Source organism: Mytilus galloprovincialis, chromosome 7 (genome assembly GCF_965363235.1).
Source record: "Mytilus galloprovincialis chromosome 7, xbMytGall1.hap1.1, whole genome shotgun sequence".
Taxonomy (NCBI): Eukaryota; Metazoa; Mollusca; class Bivalvia; order Mytilida; family Mytilidae; genus Mytilus; species Mytilus galloprovincialis.
In genome coordinates, this window is record NC_134844.1 from 2,458,956 (window position 1) to 2,477,161 (window position 18,206).

The 18,206-nt window shown below is 32.3% G+C and overlaps 1 protein-coding gene across 2 annotated transcripts; it reads left to right on the forward strand.

Annotated features, from left to right (window-relative positions):
• The first annotated feature begins 12,839 nt into the window (after positions 1-12,839).
• Positions 12,840-16,529, forward strand: LOC143084346 (bile acid receptor-like). Of its 2 annotated transcripts, none has more exons than XM_076260755.1 (4): positions 12,840-13,112; positions 15,021-15,201; positions 15,509-15,727; positions 16,283-16,529. In XM_076260755.1, exons 1-4 carry the CDS (start codon positions 12,855-12,857, stop codon positions 16,444-16,446), a joined length of 822 nt encoding a protein of 273 aa, XP_076116870.1. In that variant the 5' UTR covers positions 12,840-12,854; the 3' UTR covers positions 16,447-16,529. The 2 variants fall into 2 exon arrangements, 1 of the variants encoding a protein (XP_076116870.1); XR_012981016.1 differs by lacking the exon at positions 12,840-13,112 and adding an exon at positions 14,149-14,171.
• The last annotated feature ends 1,677 nt before the right edge of the window (positions 16,530-18,206 follow it).

The following is an 18,206-nucleotide window of genomic DNA, read 5'->3' on the forward strand; positions in this document are numbered from 1 at the left end:
TAATTATTTGTCAAAATTTATCAAATGAATCTAAAAGATAGCATAAAAAGTAAAATCACAAAAATACTGAACATAGAGGAAAATCAATTCGGAAAGTCCATAATCACATGGCAAAATCAAATAACAAAACGCATCAAAAACGAATGGACAAGAACTGTCATATTCTTGACTTAGTACAGGCATTTTCAAATGTAGAAAATAGGGGATTAAACCTGGTTTTATAGCGCTAACCCTTTCACTTTAATGAAAGTCTCATCAATTTCCGTTATATTTACATTGATGCGTTAACTAAACAGACACAATAAATAAAATAATCATATTTCAAAAGACATTAAGTGAAAAATCATATATGTATAGGAACGTCTAAACAAGCGACAACTCTGCAACATTTCCATCCTTTAGAAAACCAGTGAAGGAGATACACGACTGAAAACACATGTTATATTTTTAATTGATATAAAGATCTGTACATCAATGGTAAACCTGCAAATTTGCTTCCGCAAATTTATGTGCTTCCCGCGACGGGATTCGAATTCATGCTATTGAGATATAGAGACAACACCGTCTGCACTGTGTCTAGCGTTCTAACCCACTCAAACACCGATACTTCAGCTTTCTGTTTCGATTCCTCGTCAGTTGAATCTAGAATTATTACATAGTTTATGATTTAGTTGCATACATATGGAAATGAATGCAGATTATCTAAATTATCTAACAAGTGACATATATTGCATCGCCATCGTAATGTATTGTGTTACTATTCTAGAGAAACTTTGCAGATTCAACATTGTTGTGCGAATATATTTAGACTAGTTATGAACATAATATGTGTTTTCAGCCGCCGCGCATCACATTCACTGTTGGTGCAATTGATGGATATGTGGTAGAGTTGTACAATTTAAATAAAATGAAACAGGTTTTTTTTTATTGCAGAAGCGACAAAACAAAGTTAAGGTCCTTCAAGTTAAGACATTGCCATTGTCAGAAGAGGACAAACTAATGAAACTCGATTTCTTGTCAAGTCCGGACAACGATTCGGAAGATAAACCGGCCTGATCAAAAGACCTCTAACTTGGCTGTCAATATTTTTAAAATCTTACATATATTTATTAGACAGTAAATACCAGAGACAGCTGGATGCAAAAGGCAAATAGCTAAGGTCATCAGAGAAGCCTTGACACAAGAAATCTCCAGACCTTGCATGGATATTTGCTTAAGTAGGTTCGCGGGTATAAGATTTTCAGAAAAAAATTAAACATTAATTTTTCATTACAAATTTTATTTATGACATTTATTTATTAATTAATTATTTATTTAGTAGTTGTTACTTTATCATATGGTACAAAACTCATTTCTAAAAATCAATTCGTGTTGGCCCCAGGTGACTTTTGATAATGCTTAGTCCGTTTCTCTGTGTGTTACATTTTAATGTTGTGTCCGTTGTTCTCCTCTTATATTTAATGCGTTTCCCTCAGTTTTAGTTTGTTCAAAGGCATATTTCGTTCACGTAAATATCACGTGTATTTCACGTGAGATTCACCTTTAAACGAGCTTACACATGAAACTCACGTGAAATTTTTCACGTAAATTTCACGTGAATCTCATGTAAAATTTTACATGTGAAATTCACGTGAATTGAGCCTTCACGTGAAATTCACTTGAAATTAACGTGAATCGAGCTTCTTTTAAAAAAAATTAAATTAAAGTGAATTCAGCCTCAAACACACAAATTTCACAGGATTTGAGCGAATTTAACATTATTCTTAGTCTTGACCATGTGTTCATACTTCCATCCTATTTCTACTTTCTTTGTTTCCAAATGTTTTTAGTCTTAAACGAAGAAAGCAATAAAATCATCACAGGTTATAAATGATATCCAGGGCACCTTAGTTCACTCCTAGAACTATTTTTGTTGTGTTGGAGTCTCAATCCTTATTTGTAAATGATTTATGGACTTAATAGGAGATGTTTGCACTGATGCATATTTCATTTCAGTTGATTTTTATTATGTATGTATGTATAAGTCATATTGTGTGGTCATCAGTTTTGACACAAACCAATCACATTATGGAAAAGTACCTGCACAAGATGCCAATTCTTTTTAAGAAGGTTTTAAAGAAGACAAAAAACAGTTCGCCTCGCAACCTATGCATGTACCCGTTTAAAGCCAGAAACCGTTTCAGTGGTTGTACTAAATTTCATCTTAACTAAAAAAAAAATCAAAGAATTTGATGTTGATGGCTATTCCCGATTCATATTGTAATTGTTTATAGCCTCTGGTCAATTAAATAGATCGTGGCATATCTTTAAGACACCGGTCTTTTGTTGAGGACTGCATGTTAGAACCTAAATACCTTTAGGTGTTGTTTTTGTTGTAGTATTCATTGCTGTCTGATTGATGTATACCTCATATCTCATTGTACTAAAAACTAAAATAGAAAGTTCTGTGAAATATAGCTGATATACAAATATACCATATTGAAAGTCTCTCAGTAATTTACATCCATTTACTTCTTATTTCATATATATGCAAAAATAGTTTGTTTTTCTCATTTTAACCCTGATCTTAAGGTTAATGCATAATGTTGACCTCAAAGTTTGGCTGCACAATAAGCTAAAAAAATTTGTTATTTCATTTTTTTTTTATATAAAAATCATTTTAAAACATTTTCATTTTTTTCTGTAACATGTATGTTGACACAATAATTTGAATTGTATTATAATTTTGAAAGTACTTGAGGTTGAAAAAATATACACAATAGTTAATTCCAGTTGATTTACACTTCTTGAATACACCACTACTTTGACTCTGTTAATAATGTTTAAGACTCCTCTTCTGCATATAATTGCTTTTTGTTCCCAAGGATTCCTTCATACATTTGCACTTATCCTCCTAAGATGTTGCTCCAATAATAAAATCCTGTAATGCATACTTAGCAATTAGACTCTTGGAATACTTCCTACAGTTCCTGTAATATAACAAAATCAGCATGTTTGTTTTTGTAGTCAAGCAAAAAAGATTACATCAATTTAACATGTTTAATCTCCAATGATTTATCAAACTTATAAAAGGAGATAACTGTATTGTATTTTAAGCTTCGACATGATCAATTGGTGATTTGATTGTGATTTACCCAGTTAACATAACCAATCATGACCCATAAAACAAATACTGTCATGACTGTCAAGCAAATAATACCAAGGTCAGAAAAACCAAGCCAGACAGACATGTGCACCTTGCAATCATTACCTACACCAAATATAGTTGATCTCTTAATTATTTATAGCTTGTATATAGTATACAACAAACAGACCAAAATATGAAACTTATTATTGACCAATGAACCATGAATATCAGGTCATGGTAAGATGAACCCAGCCAAGACAAACATGTACACCATACAATCAGTTGCAGACAAGACAAAAATGGCATGATTCATGATACCAGTAATTGTTCAATCTTGGTCAAGCTCTTTTGATAATTTTCCTCAAACAACAAGCATTACACATGGGAATATTAATATAGAATAAGAATTGAAATCTTAAGAAATACAGATAATAAAATTATATTCTCATAAATTTACATGGACTTAAAAATGGTAGCTAAATGCCTAATTCCATACATGTATATAGCAGATTAACTTTACCATTGATCTGTTGATTGATAGTATTTTTTTTATTTTGTCAGTTTGTGTGGACTCCTTTTTAAATTTGCACAGGCATGACAGGATTCGTCATTTTTGTTATATACCATTTTGACTACAAATACTGTAACAAATACATACCAGTTACAAGTTCAAGTTCAAAGCTTTATTTATAGTCGGCATGTTACATAATACCCCAGTCCCACTAGGCCACGATCGCACTACGATCTGTGAAAAAAATGCAAACTTTGATGATCGTAGTGCCATCATGTAGATCGTAGAAAGGTCGTATCACTGTCGTGGTGAGGTCTTCAAGATCGTGAAGAGCGTGGCCAACTTTGAACATGTTCAAAACAATCGTGGTGCGGTCGTGGCGAAATCAGGTCGTAGGAGAAGCGTAGTGAGAGCGCACTAAGATCGTAGTAAGATCGCAAAGGTCGCTGTACAATCGTAGCGAGGGCGTAGCGAAAGCGTGATTCTATTCGGAGAGACTGCGCTACGATCGCACAGCGACGTTATCACGACCTCCTTACGACCATCACGTTCTCACTGCGACCCAACTACGCTTCCACTACGACTATACCACGCTGTTCACGACCATAGTACGATTCTAGCACGCCCTTGCCGTCCTCATCACGCTCTTCTTACGACCTGACTACGTTCACACTACGACCATCATTCTCATAAAATATATAAAAAAGCTCCCTACATTTTGTTTGTTTGAATGTAATTATCCATTTGCTCTAACGGCTCAACCATGCTTCTCGTTTTTATATAGATTAGACCGTTGGTATTCCCGTTTAAATGGTTTAACACTAGTAATGTTTTGGGTCCTTTATAACGTGCTGATTGATGTGAGCCAAGGCTCCGTGTTGAAGGCCGTACCTTGGCCTATAATGGTTTACTTTTATAAATTTTTACTTGAATGGAGAGTTGTCTCATTGGCACTCATACCACATCTTCCTATATATATTGATACATCTATGTCATCTCTGCTATCGTTCACTAGAATATCGTCATTGAGCTTTATGGACCAGCAATAGGTTGTAATTTAGGTTGGATTGGTCGGTCCGACACCTCTGTTTGATCAGGATTCGTTACTTTGCTTCCTCTGCCTCTACATCAACTCCTACCACCATGCCCACGTGTCCTGGTAGATTTTGGTGACATGACTGTATTGTTTCCGAGAAATAGAACGTGTTATAATAGCAGTAAGATCGTGTTGCAATCGGATAACTCGTGGTATGGTCGTAGTGAGAACGTGAAGAGCGTAGAAAGATCTTGATAAGCGTAGTGAGGTCGCAGAATAAGCGCGGTGAGAACGTGGTATAATCGTAGCGGGATCTTTGTAGAAGCGTAGAGAGGACGTAGTAGCATCGTGAATTTGCATTTTCATGCCGCTCATACCGCGACCTCCCAACGATCTAAATTTATTTTAGATCGCGGTGAGCGGGGTGCGATCGTGGTCTAGTGGGACTGGGGCTTAACGAATAAACATAAGCTCTCTGAGCTTTTATATTTATCATTTGGTTTATCATTTGGTCTAACTGTAAATAATTACGACCGAAGGGACATGTATGTTTTTTCATTTTAAAAAATGATATAAGTTACTTAAATTTAAAAATCAAACAAACAAAGTGACCAAAAGCTTGACTCAATGATATTAATTTTACTGAATTAACAATTCAATAATTACATAAGGTAAATCATTTATCAAATTGATTTTATTTAACTATAAACCTAAATTCGAAAAGAGATGGTCAATGCCTACAAAACCAGTAACCACAAAAGTGAGCAAAAGGGGTTTGATACTGCGTGAACCACAAACAAATGACAACAATCTAACCAAAAGGCAGATAACAGCCGTGATGTTAAGATAAACATTGGTGACATAGCGTGTTTTCCTGATGCCATCACAAATCCCCTAATCAGTAAAAAGTAGCCGATTTAGACACAAATTAATTTAAACAAGTTAATTTTTTATTTGCATTCTAAATTATCCGCCTTTATCTTTTGTCATCAACTACATAATTATTTGACACATCAGTTAAGGGAAAACGGTACTATTTATTTTGCCATAGGCGACAATACTAACATGTCTAAATTTACCACTTTTTATAATAATAACCTGGTTAAAACAGTTATGTGTGGTGTTAGTACTTTATTATTCTATTTTACAAATTGACTAGAACACACCCGCGAAATCGCGTGCATATACAGCTTGTGAACTGTTGTAGGATGATTTTTGTAAAAGACATTATGTATGGAGAATTTCATAAAAGGTATCAAAAGCCCTCTTTTTACAAAGTCCGATATTTGTTTCCTTTCTGTTAAATTCAATTATTTTCGTGTTTCTTGCCTCAGACCACAAATATTCTTCTGCTTTGCTACAGAGCTTCTTTTGGTAAAAGTCAAATCAAATTAAAAATTTGCACCGTTTCTGTGAGTGTCTGACCTAATTATCAGATTAAATGAATGAATTGATTAGATATACATGTAGAGGAGATGGCATCAGGAAAAACACGCTATATCACCAATGTTGACCTTATCATCACGGCTGTTATCTGCCTTTTGGTCAGATTGTTGTCTCTTTTACATGTTCCCAATTTCCATTCTCAATTTTATCATTTGAAAGGTGAACAATTGATTTTTAGTCACATTAAGATTTTCATCATTAAATTAAAAGGGGAGGATATCAAAGAAATAATAAAAACTCAAAAGTCGAAAACAAACTAAAATTGTCACGACAAAAACAAAAAAGCGTCCAAGACCGCCTGAAAAGTCTCAAAAAAAAAAATGGCGACGACACGGGTCTTACAGCTTCACTGGGTAATTTCTATTACCAAACCCTCTTTTGGCTCTAAGTATCTCATTTTTGTGTTAATTGAATACACCTTCGCGAGGCAATGGTCAGTTAATGTCAAATCCAAATTTCGGACAATCAGAATTATTTATCTTTTAGGAATATTTGGACTATTTTATGATTGCATACACTAATTCTAGTCATTGTTTTCAGCCTTTGTCGCAATCTTTGGTTGACTTCAGCCATTTGATTATTTCTTTTACAATTCATAATAAATAAAATGGTAATGTTTTTTTAAAGGTTTTTAAGATTGACCTATCTTCTGGACAGTTTATACCCGGTTATTCCCTGTTCAGGATTATATATAACAACTGTAAAACCTCAAGTACATGTGTACCATGTAGTTTTAAAACATATTAGACTATATTCTTAGTAAATTCGGACTATCACCTACTTAGCTTTTGTTTAAGATCTTTATGTTTATTACAGAAGAAAGTTAATACTTGTCCATCGTTAGTAAATAGAATTATTCCAGAATTTTCCAACCACTGTCGTTATCAATATTTTTTTTCTCAAAACAGTATCATTAATTTATTCGTACAAAAGGCCACTATAATGACTATGTGCGCTTAGATTCTTGTAACAAGAACTTGGTTTAAAGTACGTGGTCCAAATATGGAAGTATCAACTTTTAAAGAAAATGCAAGAAGAAATTAGAGGGGCAATTAGAATTTCAATAACATTGTACTAATATATACATGTTCCAGACCATATGAGTATTTGGACCATACAAGTACACCAAATTCACAGAACAAATTAAATAAACTATGGTCCTTGCCGGTGATGTCACCTTCTGTATACAATAAACGTGGTTAATCACCCTATCAACTACTGGTAAACGTATAGTAACAAAACTTCCCTTTACATTATGTCTATTTGATTTTGCCATCTTCTTATTGTAGTGAGTAAAATGAACTTTTGCTTATATTTATTTAGTTAATCTTTTTTTATTATTAAAATATAATAAAAAGACATTTTGAAAGACAAGACATCTAATAGGGTGATACCTTAGGAAGATTTAAAAAGTATTTAAAGTAAACGTGTATCAACCAGACATTACGCGTATGGTATACAACCATATGGTCAGGACCATACGCGTATGGTCCAAATACTCCTATGGTCCGGAAAATACACAGCACACATCAAGAATTAGTGCAAGTTTTGTAACACAAGTTAGGACGAAGACTTCATAAAAATGCTAAGCATTACTATTTCTAGTTGTGATGTCCATTGCAAGCAAACATTCTTGAATACCTCATTTCTTTGTCAACTTGATGTTGTGTCACTCACATGTATGTGTATACCTATACGGTAATACAAAATAATGCCCACTGCCTCACTTAGAGGTATACATACATGTACCTATACGGTAATACTAAATAATGCCCATTGCCTCACTTAGAGATATACATACATGTCCCTATACGGTAATACTAAATAATGCCCACTACCTCACTTAGAGGTATACATGCATGTACCTATATGGTTATACTAAATAATGCCCACTGCCTCACTTAGAGGTATACATACATGTACCTATACGGTAACACTAAATAATGCCCACTGCCTCACTTAGAGGTATACATACATGGATCTATACGGTAACACAAAATAATGCCCACTGCCTCACTTAGAGGTATACATACATGTACCTATACGGTAATACTAAATAATGCCCACTGCCTCACTTAGAGGTATATATACATGTACCTATACGGTTATACTAAATAATGCCCACTGCCTCACTTAGAGGTATACATACATGTACCTATACGGTAATACTGAAGATTCCATACTGCTTCATTTACATGTTCAAGTTTCTCATGTTTTTGTACATACTATTATACATTAATATGTTTATATATTTTTACAATTGCACATTCGTCAATGTCGGTATATTTAAAAAGGTTTCTCTTTCTTAATTGGAATAGACTAAGCAAATTTACCCAAAGAGAAGTCATACCTGTTAGGTAATTACCGTTAAACATTATGTTTTTCATACATGTATAATTATGGTAAAATTTTGGTTCAAACAATTGTCATGAAATACATTTTTGAAACAATGAAATAATCAATTCTTGTATTTTGTGTTGATATATATATTGTTGATTTGATCTTGAAAAAAACCCACTGATATTCACTTCGGTCGATTTCGGTCGTTTTTTACTTCGTCCGTTCGCCTTAGTGAATACCAGTTTTCAGAGACAAGATAAAAAAAACACACCCAACCCCAACACAGGACATCTTTAGTGTATATAATATTCTTGCAGTTATTAGTATATTAATTTATTTTAAAATTTTGAATCACTTTCTTTTATTTGCAAAATAACGTTGGATGTTAATCTTTTCTTTTGTTTATTTACATTTATTATGGTTTATATTGTTCGGTCAATAACAGATTAATGTTTATTTACATCTTTTATGTTTTATATTGTTCGGTCAATAACAGATTAAATTGTTCTTCCGTGACGACTTGAAGATAATCATCAAAACCATTTAGATATAGACTAAAAAACGGTCACGGCTATCCAATAAAGGTTTCTTAAATTAGTGTATCCCAAAACAACAAACAGGTTGAACTATTTAAACTAAAAAAGTACTACTATTTTTGTTAATATTCAGTTCTTAGAAACGGGAAATGTAAGTACATTTTACTTTTAAATTCAACCCCAACAGATTGTCCCTTAAATTAACATTCACTGACTGATTACAGCTGCGATCAAGTTAATTTGAAGAGAAATTACAAATTATCCTCTGAAATTGTTGTACACTTGGACAGCGTTTTCTAATCTTAAAAACTCAGCCCCTCAACAGATTTATATATGTAATTGCATTTTGAGATCTGATAAAATCTCTGAACGTTTAATTAATTATGTTGATGTTGGTTAATGATGCCTGTCTCTCATTTCAAAGATTTACAAAGATTTACAAAGATTTATTATTATTGAACAATTTTTGATACATCAAAACCACGAACAGCACTGAACCATTTTAAACATATTTAGAAAATCATGTAAAATCTGTTGTAAAATCTTTTATGCCAATTTTATCAATTAATCCAATATTCAAAATCAAGCAATGTTTTGTAGTTTTAAACAAATTTGTATTTTAAAGATATATGAAAATGATTCAGATACAAATACCCCTACCCCTGTTAGAGCTGGCCATGGTGTACACGAGTATACATATTTTACACATAAATGAAAAAGAGATGAAAAAATTTTGTGATTTGAAAATGAAGAAAAATGCAATGAACAAAACATAAATCTTAGGTACCTTAAAAAAAATAATGAATGAATGAATTAATTCGTAACTAAGACCTTAAATGGTTCTATGTACGTTTTTTTCTGTCCGTTTAATGTATAATTATGTTATTGACAGTTAATTTTTATTTTAGTGTATTGATTGTATAAACTAATTATTTATCGAGTCCACGTACACTTTCTTTATAGCCGTTCAAGTAAAGAAACCATAATTAAAGGTTAACTTTTTTTTAATTTTAAGGATCGCATGACTTGAAAGGAAACACAACCTATTTGAACGTGTAAAGAACAAAGCCGCTTATATTAAAGTTCAAACTCGTATTTAAAAACAAACCTAAAACAAAGAAGGTAGGAACCAAAATTAAACTCGAAGTGTCAAGTATAGAGACGGATCATCGACTTTCGTCTTATAATTAATTCATAATACACATATAATATATATATAAGCATATCGTATGTCATGCATACGCTTGTCATTTTATATTTATGGAATTAAAGAAATCAAAGAGAAAAATAGTGTTTGCTATTTATATTTATATATATTCTAATTGTTTCATTTGCGAAGTAAATTCTAAAAGTTAAATTCGATATTCAGTTGCTTGCACTTTGGGTAAATACGACATGGGGCGAAAGCAATTTTACATTGACTATATTTTGTTGCCTTTTGAGACCGGTCATTTTGAGTTCAATGGTTTGCTTTTATCGTCGCTAATTGAAAGCTGAGTGTACATTTTTTGCATTATTATAGACATAATAATGTTTGTATTTACACCATCTTATCTTATTTGTTTTCTAATTATACAGAACACCACCTTTATATAGTTTTTTTTAATAAACACATAACAATAATATATATCGACTTTCTATAATTTGTTATGATTATGAGTATATAATATATATTTAGAATCTGATCTTTGATCTTTTCACATTGCATTTTAGATATGTACTTAATATACGTATGTCATGCTTTGTTCATTGTTTTCAAATAAAAGGTGCACGATTTATCCTCGAGAAATAATACAATTCATTCTGAGATCATGCAAATCCCACTAATTTCACTACTACCTAACCTGTGACTTCAGAAGTATAACAGATATACAAGAGTGTTATTTGCACATGGTAAGAAGCGATAGACAAACAACATAATTGTCTTTGTTCCGCCTAAGGCATTTGATGCGTTTGATTTTAAATCATACGACCATGCGTTATTTACGTTCTTCACGACAAATTCTTTATATTGTAGAAACACATCACAATGAATTACCTCCCCCTAGGACAAGAGCTGTCACATCATCCAATTTTACAACAGAATCAGACGATGGAAACAGATTTCTCACTAGATTTGACCTATAATCCAATCAAAACAGAGGTCACAAGTTTTGATGTAAAGTCTAGGAAAAACAGTGCAAACTCAAGAGGTCAGATGACTTCCTTTCTTCCACCATGCAGAATATGTGGTGACAAAGCATCTGGATTTCATTATGGCACCAATACTTGTGAAGCGTGTAAGGTATGTGATTGTGATGAGATGTAATTTATATCATGGCTGTTTAACCCTCGCAATGTTGAGACTACATTTTATCTATGCCTACCCAATTTATGTAAAGTTCATTTCCAGTAGAATAGTTAGGTTATATAAAAACCAAATGATTGAGAAATTAAACAAAGCTCACATTGCATAGTACACCATAAAGGGCTAGAAATGACAAATGTATAAGTGTAAATGCTCTTTTGTTCCGAGGTTGGAAAGTTCCGGGCGGAAAAAAAAACCTGACTAGCCGAAAAGTTCCGGAGAAACTTATTAACTAGTTACTTTGTTCTTCCTCTGGTTTAAAAGTTCCACCGGAACAAAGTGACTAGTTGAAAAGTTCCAACAGAACATATAAACTAGTTAGAAAGTTCCTTTTTGCTAAATTAGTCAAAACCGAAACTTACAAGCTAGCACAAAAGTTCCAACGGAACTTATCAACCAGTCACAAAGTTTCATTTGGAGAATTGATGCAAAGTAAAAGTGCAACATATTATATTTGAACCTTTCAAAGGGGAACCAGGATACTGATTACAAAAGTCACAAGGAACTTATCAACTAATCACAAAGTTCCTCTTTGGCAAATTAATCAAAACAAGAACTAACAAACTAGCCAAAAAGTTCCAACGGAACTTATTAACCAGTCACATAGTTCCATTTGGAGAATTGATGCAAAGTAAAATAACGAAATAAGTTCTAATTTATTGTTATACATTAATCTGAAATTGATATTTTTAAAAGTACCCACATGAGGAGGGGTATTCTTCCCTCTCTTGGGGTTTCTATGAATACTAATTTTGCATGAGAATGCAACTTATTCCGTTTTATGTGAGCTATTGAATACAACTTAAATTTTGCTAACTAGTCGTTCTGTTCAGTCAGAACTATTCAACTAGCTACATTATTCCGGGACTTTTCAACTAGCTACTTTTTTTCGGAACTTTTCGACTGCACTCGGAATAAAACAACTAGTTGGAAAGTTAAAACGGAACGAAATAACTAGTTGTTCTGTTCAGTCAGAACTATTCAACTAGCTACATTGTTCCGGGACTTTTTAACTAGCTACTTTTTCCGGAACCTTTCGACTGCACTCGGAATAATACAACTAGTTGGAAAGTTCAAACGGAATATATTAAGGAAATCCCTTAGAAAGTAGCGAGAGAAATAAAAGTACGAACACAGATCTCATATAGCAAAACCTCAAAGTTTGAGCAAAGACCATGTTTTTCCAGAAACGATGTAGAATGAATAAATATCAGAGGTAACAAAAATAGAAACGATTAAATTAACACCACAATTTGTCTAAATGAATTATAAACATAATTATGTCCAAGGATTATGTGCAATTGAAATTTGAAAATATTAAATACTTCAATACCAAATAAAATTAACAAGGAGAGCGGGTGCTCTATAGTTGGACGATTTCTTAAATTCGTTTACAATATACAGTTCTCTTGTTTATTTAAACAGTCTTTAAACTGTAGTACTTTCATTCTAAACCAATAAAGACATGTTATTAAAGCATCGGACGTCTTAGTGTGGAGATGTAAAGCAGTATGACAAGTTTGTTAGTTGCTGTCATTCATTACATCAACACAATTCTTCAAAGATTCATTTTGAAGTTTAATTCTTTTATAGCAATAAAACAAGGCAGATATACCCATGCTAGACGAACTCAGTATATCAATGAAGTGAAACATCATGATATTAAAACTGAACCAGATCTGAAAGAAACCATTCCTATTGATAATAATGAAGCACTGAACTTTATCGATAGTCTCATAGCTGTGCAGGAAAAGCATTCACACACATGTGTAAGTATATACTACATATATCGTAGCTGTGCAGGACAAGCATTCACACACATGTGTAAGTATATACTACATATATCGTAGCTGTGCAGGACAAGCATTCACACACATGTGTAAGTATATACTACATATATCGTAGCTGTGCAGGAAAAGCATTCACACATATGTGTAAGTATATACTACATATATCGTAGCTGTGCAGGACAAGCATTCACACACATGTGTAAGTATATACTACATATATCATAGCTGTACAGGACAAGCATTCACACACATGTGTAAGAATATACTACATATATCATAGCTGTGCAGGAAAAGCATTCACACATATGTGTAAGTATATACTACATATATCGTAGCTGTGCAGGAAAAGCATTCACACACATGTGTAAGTACATACTACATATATCATAGTTGTACAGGACAAGCATTCACACACATGTGTAAGAATATACTACATATATCATAGCTGTGCAGGACAAGCATTCACACACATGTGTAAGTATATACTACATATATCATAGCTGTACAGGACAAGCATTCACACACATGTGTAAGTATATACTACATATATCATAGCTGTACAGGACAAGCATTCACACACATGTGTAAGTATATACTACATATATCATAGCTGTGCAGGAAAAGCATTCACACACATATGTAAATACATACCACATATATCATAGCCATACAGGACAAGCATTCACACACATATGTAAGAACATACTACATATAACATAGCTGTACCGGAAAAACACTCACACGTATGTGTAAGTATATACTACATATATCATAGCTGTACCGGAAAAACATTCACACACATATGTTAATTCATAATACATATATAATAGATAGTCTCGTAGCTGTACAGGACAAGCATTCACACACATGTGTTAGTATATACTGCATATATCATAGCTGTACCGGACAAACATGTGTAAGTACATAACACATATATCATAGATAGTCTCATAGCTGTTCAGGACAAGCATTCACACACATATGTAAGTACATACTACATATATCATAGCTGTACAGGACAAGCATTCACACACATGTGTAAATACATACTATATATATCATAGCCGTACAGGACAAGCATTCACACACGTGTGTAAAGACATACTACATATATAATAGACGAAGACAAATAGACATTCTTATATACTAAGTAGCAATATAGTACGACTTCATCTCCTTTAGTTTAAATAAAGAGAAAGTAAAACAAAAAAAAAAACTTTCAATGTATGAAAAACTAACAGATTTCATTTTACAGGTGGGCTATTTATTTTCACGAGATATTTAACTCAAATTCCAAAATAGGCACATGTTCACCATTTAAAATACCAAATATCTTTTACCTTATGTGGTGTTAAGTAACTTTATTTTTGTTAAGATTTCCGTTTTGATATATGCACTAACTCTTCGATGGGTTTATTGAGAAGAATTGGCTTCCCTCAATATTAAAAGTTCCAACAAATTTTATCTATCCATATTAGGAAATCATTCTATTCTGAGTTTTATCAGCTTAATACATTGTACATGTTCGTGAGCTAGTTGCCAGACCCTTTATATGAAAGTGTATATCTTGTACATAAATGCAACAGTAGTTTACTGATGTTCATAAATTCATTTGGAAGAAATAAATCTATGTAGCAAACAAAAACTGAGGGAACATACAAGGAGACCAATGTATCGACAAGGTACGCGCATGCTGTTATGCATTCATTTTTAAAAATAGAACCCAGCCGTTAGTATGAGTGTACCTGTTGCTAATCATATAGAGAATATAAGCATCAGAGCACATATTCAAAAACTTATATTGATGCAATGATGACAACAAATAGAAGCATGTGTTGAACTATTGTGCAGTCTTATCCTCAAATAATAAATTATCTCTCTTTTTAGTATAAGAGATTAGATGTAAATCATAACAAAGAAGTGTCTAATCCTGCTTTATACAAAGACAGGGTTGGCTACAGTATTGTAGACACGTTTGAATCTTCTGTAACTTTGATGGTAGATTTCATGAGGTGTATTCCAGGTTTTTCCCAACTTCACAAACATGACCAATCAGAGCTGTTGAAAGGTATGTCATATTCTATCATAACCAATCAGAACTCTTTAAAATTTTAATCATGTAACATTCGTCTACTACCTTTTTTTCACAGAATAATTTCAAATGAAAAAACAAAATTGTTTTTGGAAGATAACTGCATAATAATTTATGTAGCTGCATCGCAAAGTTTAACATCTGTTTGTATATCTTGAATATGTTTAATAATGTTGACCTTGTGGCATCATGCCTGTAAGTGTTTTAGGACCTTACCGGTTATGTATTTATACTTTATTAGGTTTGATATAAAATGAAATTTACTTTTTTTCCTTTTCTACAGGCAGCCATTCTGACTTATTCCTTATAGGAGAAATAGACAATCCAATGTTTAATCAACAGCAGCACAACGGAATACATAACCTCTCTAAATGGCCTGTTCAACATTTATATTCAAAGTCGAAACTTCAAGATGTTTATAAATTCATTTCCAAATCTCAAGAACTTTCAATTTCAAAAGAAGAATCAACGTTACTGCGTGCTATAGCAGTGTTATCAACAGGTACTATTCTATCTAATTCATTGCTATTTTTTCATGAATAGATATATCATTTTATTGAGGTGTATTTGCAAAAGTCGGGATTAGGTTACAAAGGTTCCGAATAATATTTCCTGGAAGAGGCTCGCAAGGATAAAAAAGAATATCCAACATATATCTACTCAACGATTTCTTCAATATAATATCATGAAATTGGTGCCTTGCAGTCGGTGTCCGACATTTTTGTTTACAGTTTTTGGATTATCAAACATTGCAAATACCACGTTATAGAGCAGCATTAGAGGCGTATTCAACGGCAGTGGTGCAAAACAGTCAAATTCGTTTACAATGAGGAAAAAAGATAGAGAATATGCGAAATATACACTGGCTACCAATCAATGTAAATGCGTTATTCTTATACATACATAAGGTGTAATTATATATATAAAAACGGACATTTGTAATCATATTGGCAGCAAAAAATTTTTCTACTGTAAAGGATATATTTTTGTATTTTTCAATTGATTCATCTTTTCGTCAAATTTAAGCGTTTTTATTATTTTTTTCTTTGTTGAATAGACAGAGTTGATTTGTGTGATCCTGAAGAGGTAGATAAAATGCAATGGTTTTGTGTAAACTGTCTGCGGATGTTGACAACACGATATTACAACAATCCGAATCAGAGACTGTGGCAGCTATTGGAACGCATCACTACACTACGCACTCTATCACCAGATTATTGACATTGATATATCGTTACAATTTAGTGTTGATACTTATATAATATATGCATGTTAAATATATTTGAATAAAACAATGAAATTAGTTTTGCGAAAAATCGTCCTCGTTTAAATATATAAATATATATATGTATATTAACTATAATTATTTGTCAAAATTTATCAAACGAATCTAAAAGATAGCATAAAAAGTAAAATCACAAAAATACTGAACTTAGAGGAAAATCAATTCGGAAAGTCCATAATCACATGGCAAAATCAAATAACAAAACGCATCAAAAACGAATGGACAAGAACTGATATATTCCTGACTTGGTACAGGCATTTTCAAATGTAGAAAATGGGTGATTAAACCCGGTTTTATAGCGCTTACCCTCTCACTTTGATGAACGTCTCATCAATTTCTGTTATATTTACATTGATGCGTTAACTAAACAGACACAATAAATAAAATAGTCATATTTAAAAAGACATTAAGTGAAAAATCATAATAAGCTAAAAATAAATTGTTATTTCATTTTTTTTTTATATATAAAATTCATTTTAAAATATTTTCATTTTTTACTGTAACATGTATGTTGACACAATAATTTGAATTGTATGATAATTTTGAAAGTACTTGAGGTTGAAAAAATATACACAATAGTTAATTCCAGTTGGTTTACACTTCTTGAATACACCAGTACTTTGACTCTGTTAATAATGTTAAAGACTCCTCTTCTGCATATAATTGCTTTTTGTTCCCAAGGATTCCTTCATACATTTGCACTTATCCTCCTAAGATGTTGCTCCAATAATAAAATCCTGTAATGCATACTTAGCAATCAGACTCTTGGAATACTTCCTACAGTTCCTGTAATATAACAAAATCAGCATGTTTGTTTTTGTAGTCAAGCAAAAAAGATTACATCAATTTAACATGTTTAATCTCCAATGATTTATCAAACTTATAAAAGGAGATAAATGTATTGTATTTTAAGCTTCGACATGATCAATTGGTGATTTGATTGTGATTTACCAAGTTAACATAACCAATCATGACCCATAAAACAAATACTGTCATGACTGTCAAGCAAATAATACCAAGTCCAAGGTCAGAAAAACCAAGCCAGACAGACATGTACACCTTGCAATCATTACCTACACCAAATATAGTTGCTCACTTAATTAGTTATAGCTTGTATATAGTATACAACAAAAAGACCAAAATATGAAACTTATTATTGACCAATGAACCATGAATATCAGGTCATGGTAAGATGAACCCTGCCAAGATAAACATGTACACCATACAATCAGTTGCAGACAAGACAAAAATGGCATGATTCATGATACCAGTAATTGTTTAATCTTGGTCAAGCTCTTTTGATAATTTACCTCAAACAACAAGCATAACACATGGGAATATTAATATGAAATAAGAATTGAAATCTTAGGAAATACAGATAATAAAATTATATTCTCATAAATTTACATGGACTGAAAAATGGTAACTAAATGCCTAATTCCATACATGTATATAGCAGATTAACTTTACCATTGATCTGTTGATTGATACTATTTTTTTTATTTTGTCAGTTTGTGTAGACTCCTTTTTAAATTTGCACAGGCATGACAGGATTCGGCATTTTTGTTATATACCATTTTGACTACAAATACTGTAACAAATAAATACCAGTTACATGTACTGTTGCTCTAGGGTCTCTTCTACATGTATATCTAATCAATTCATTCATTTAATTGTATAACTTCACTTCCAATTA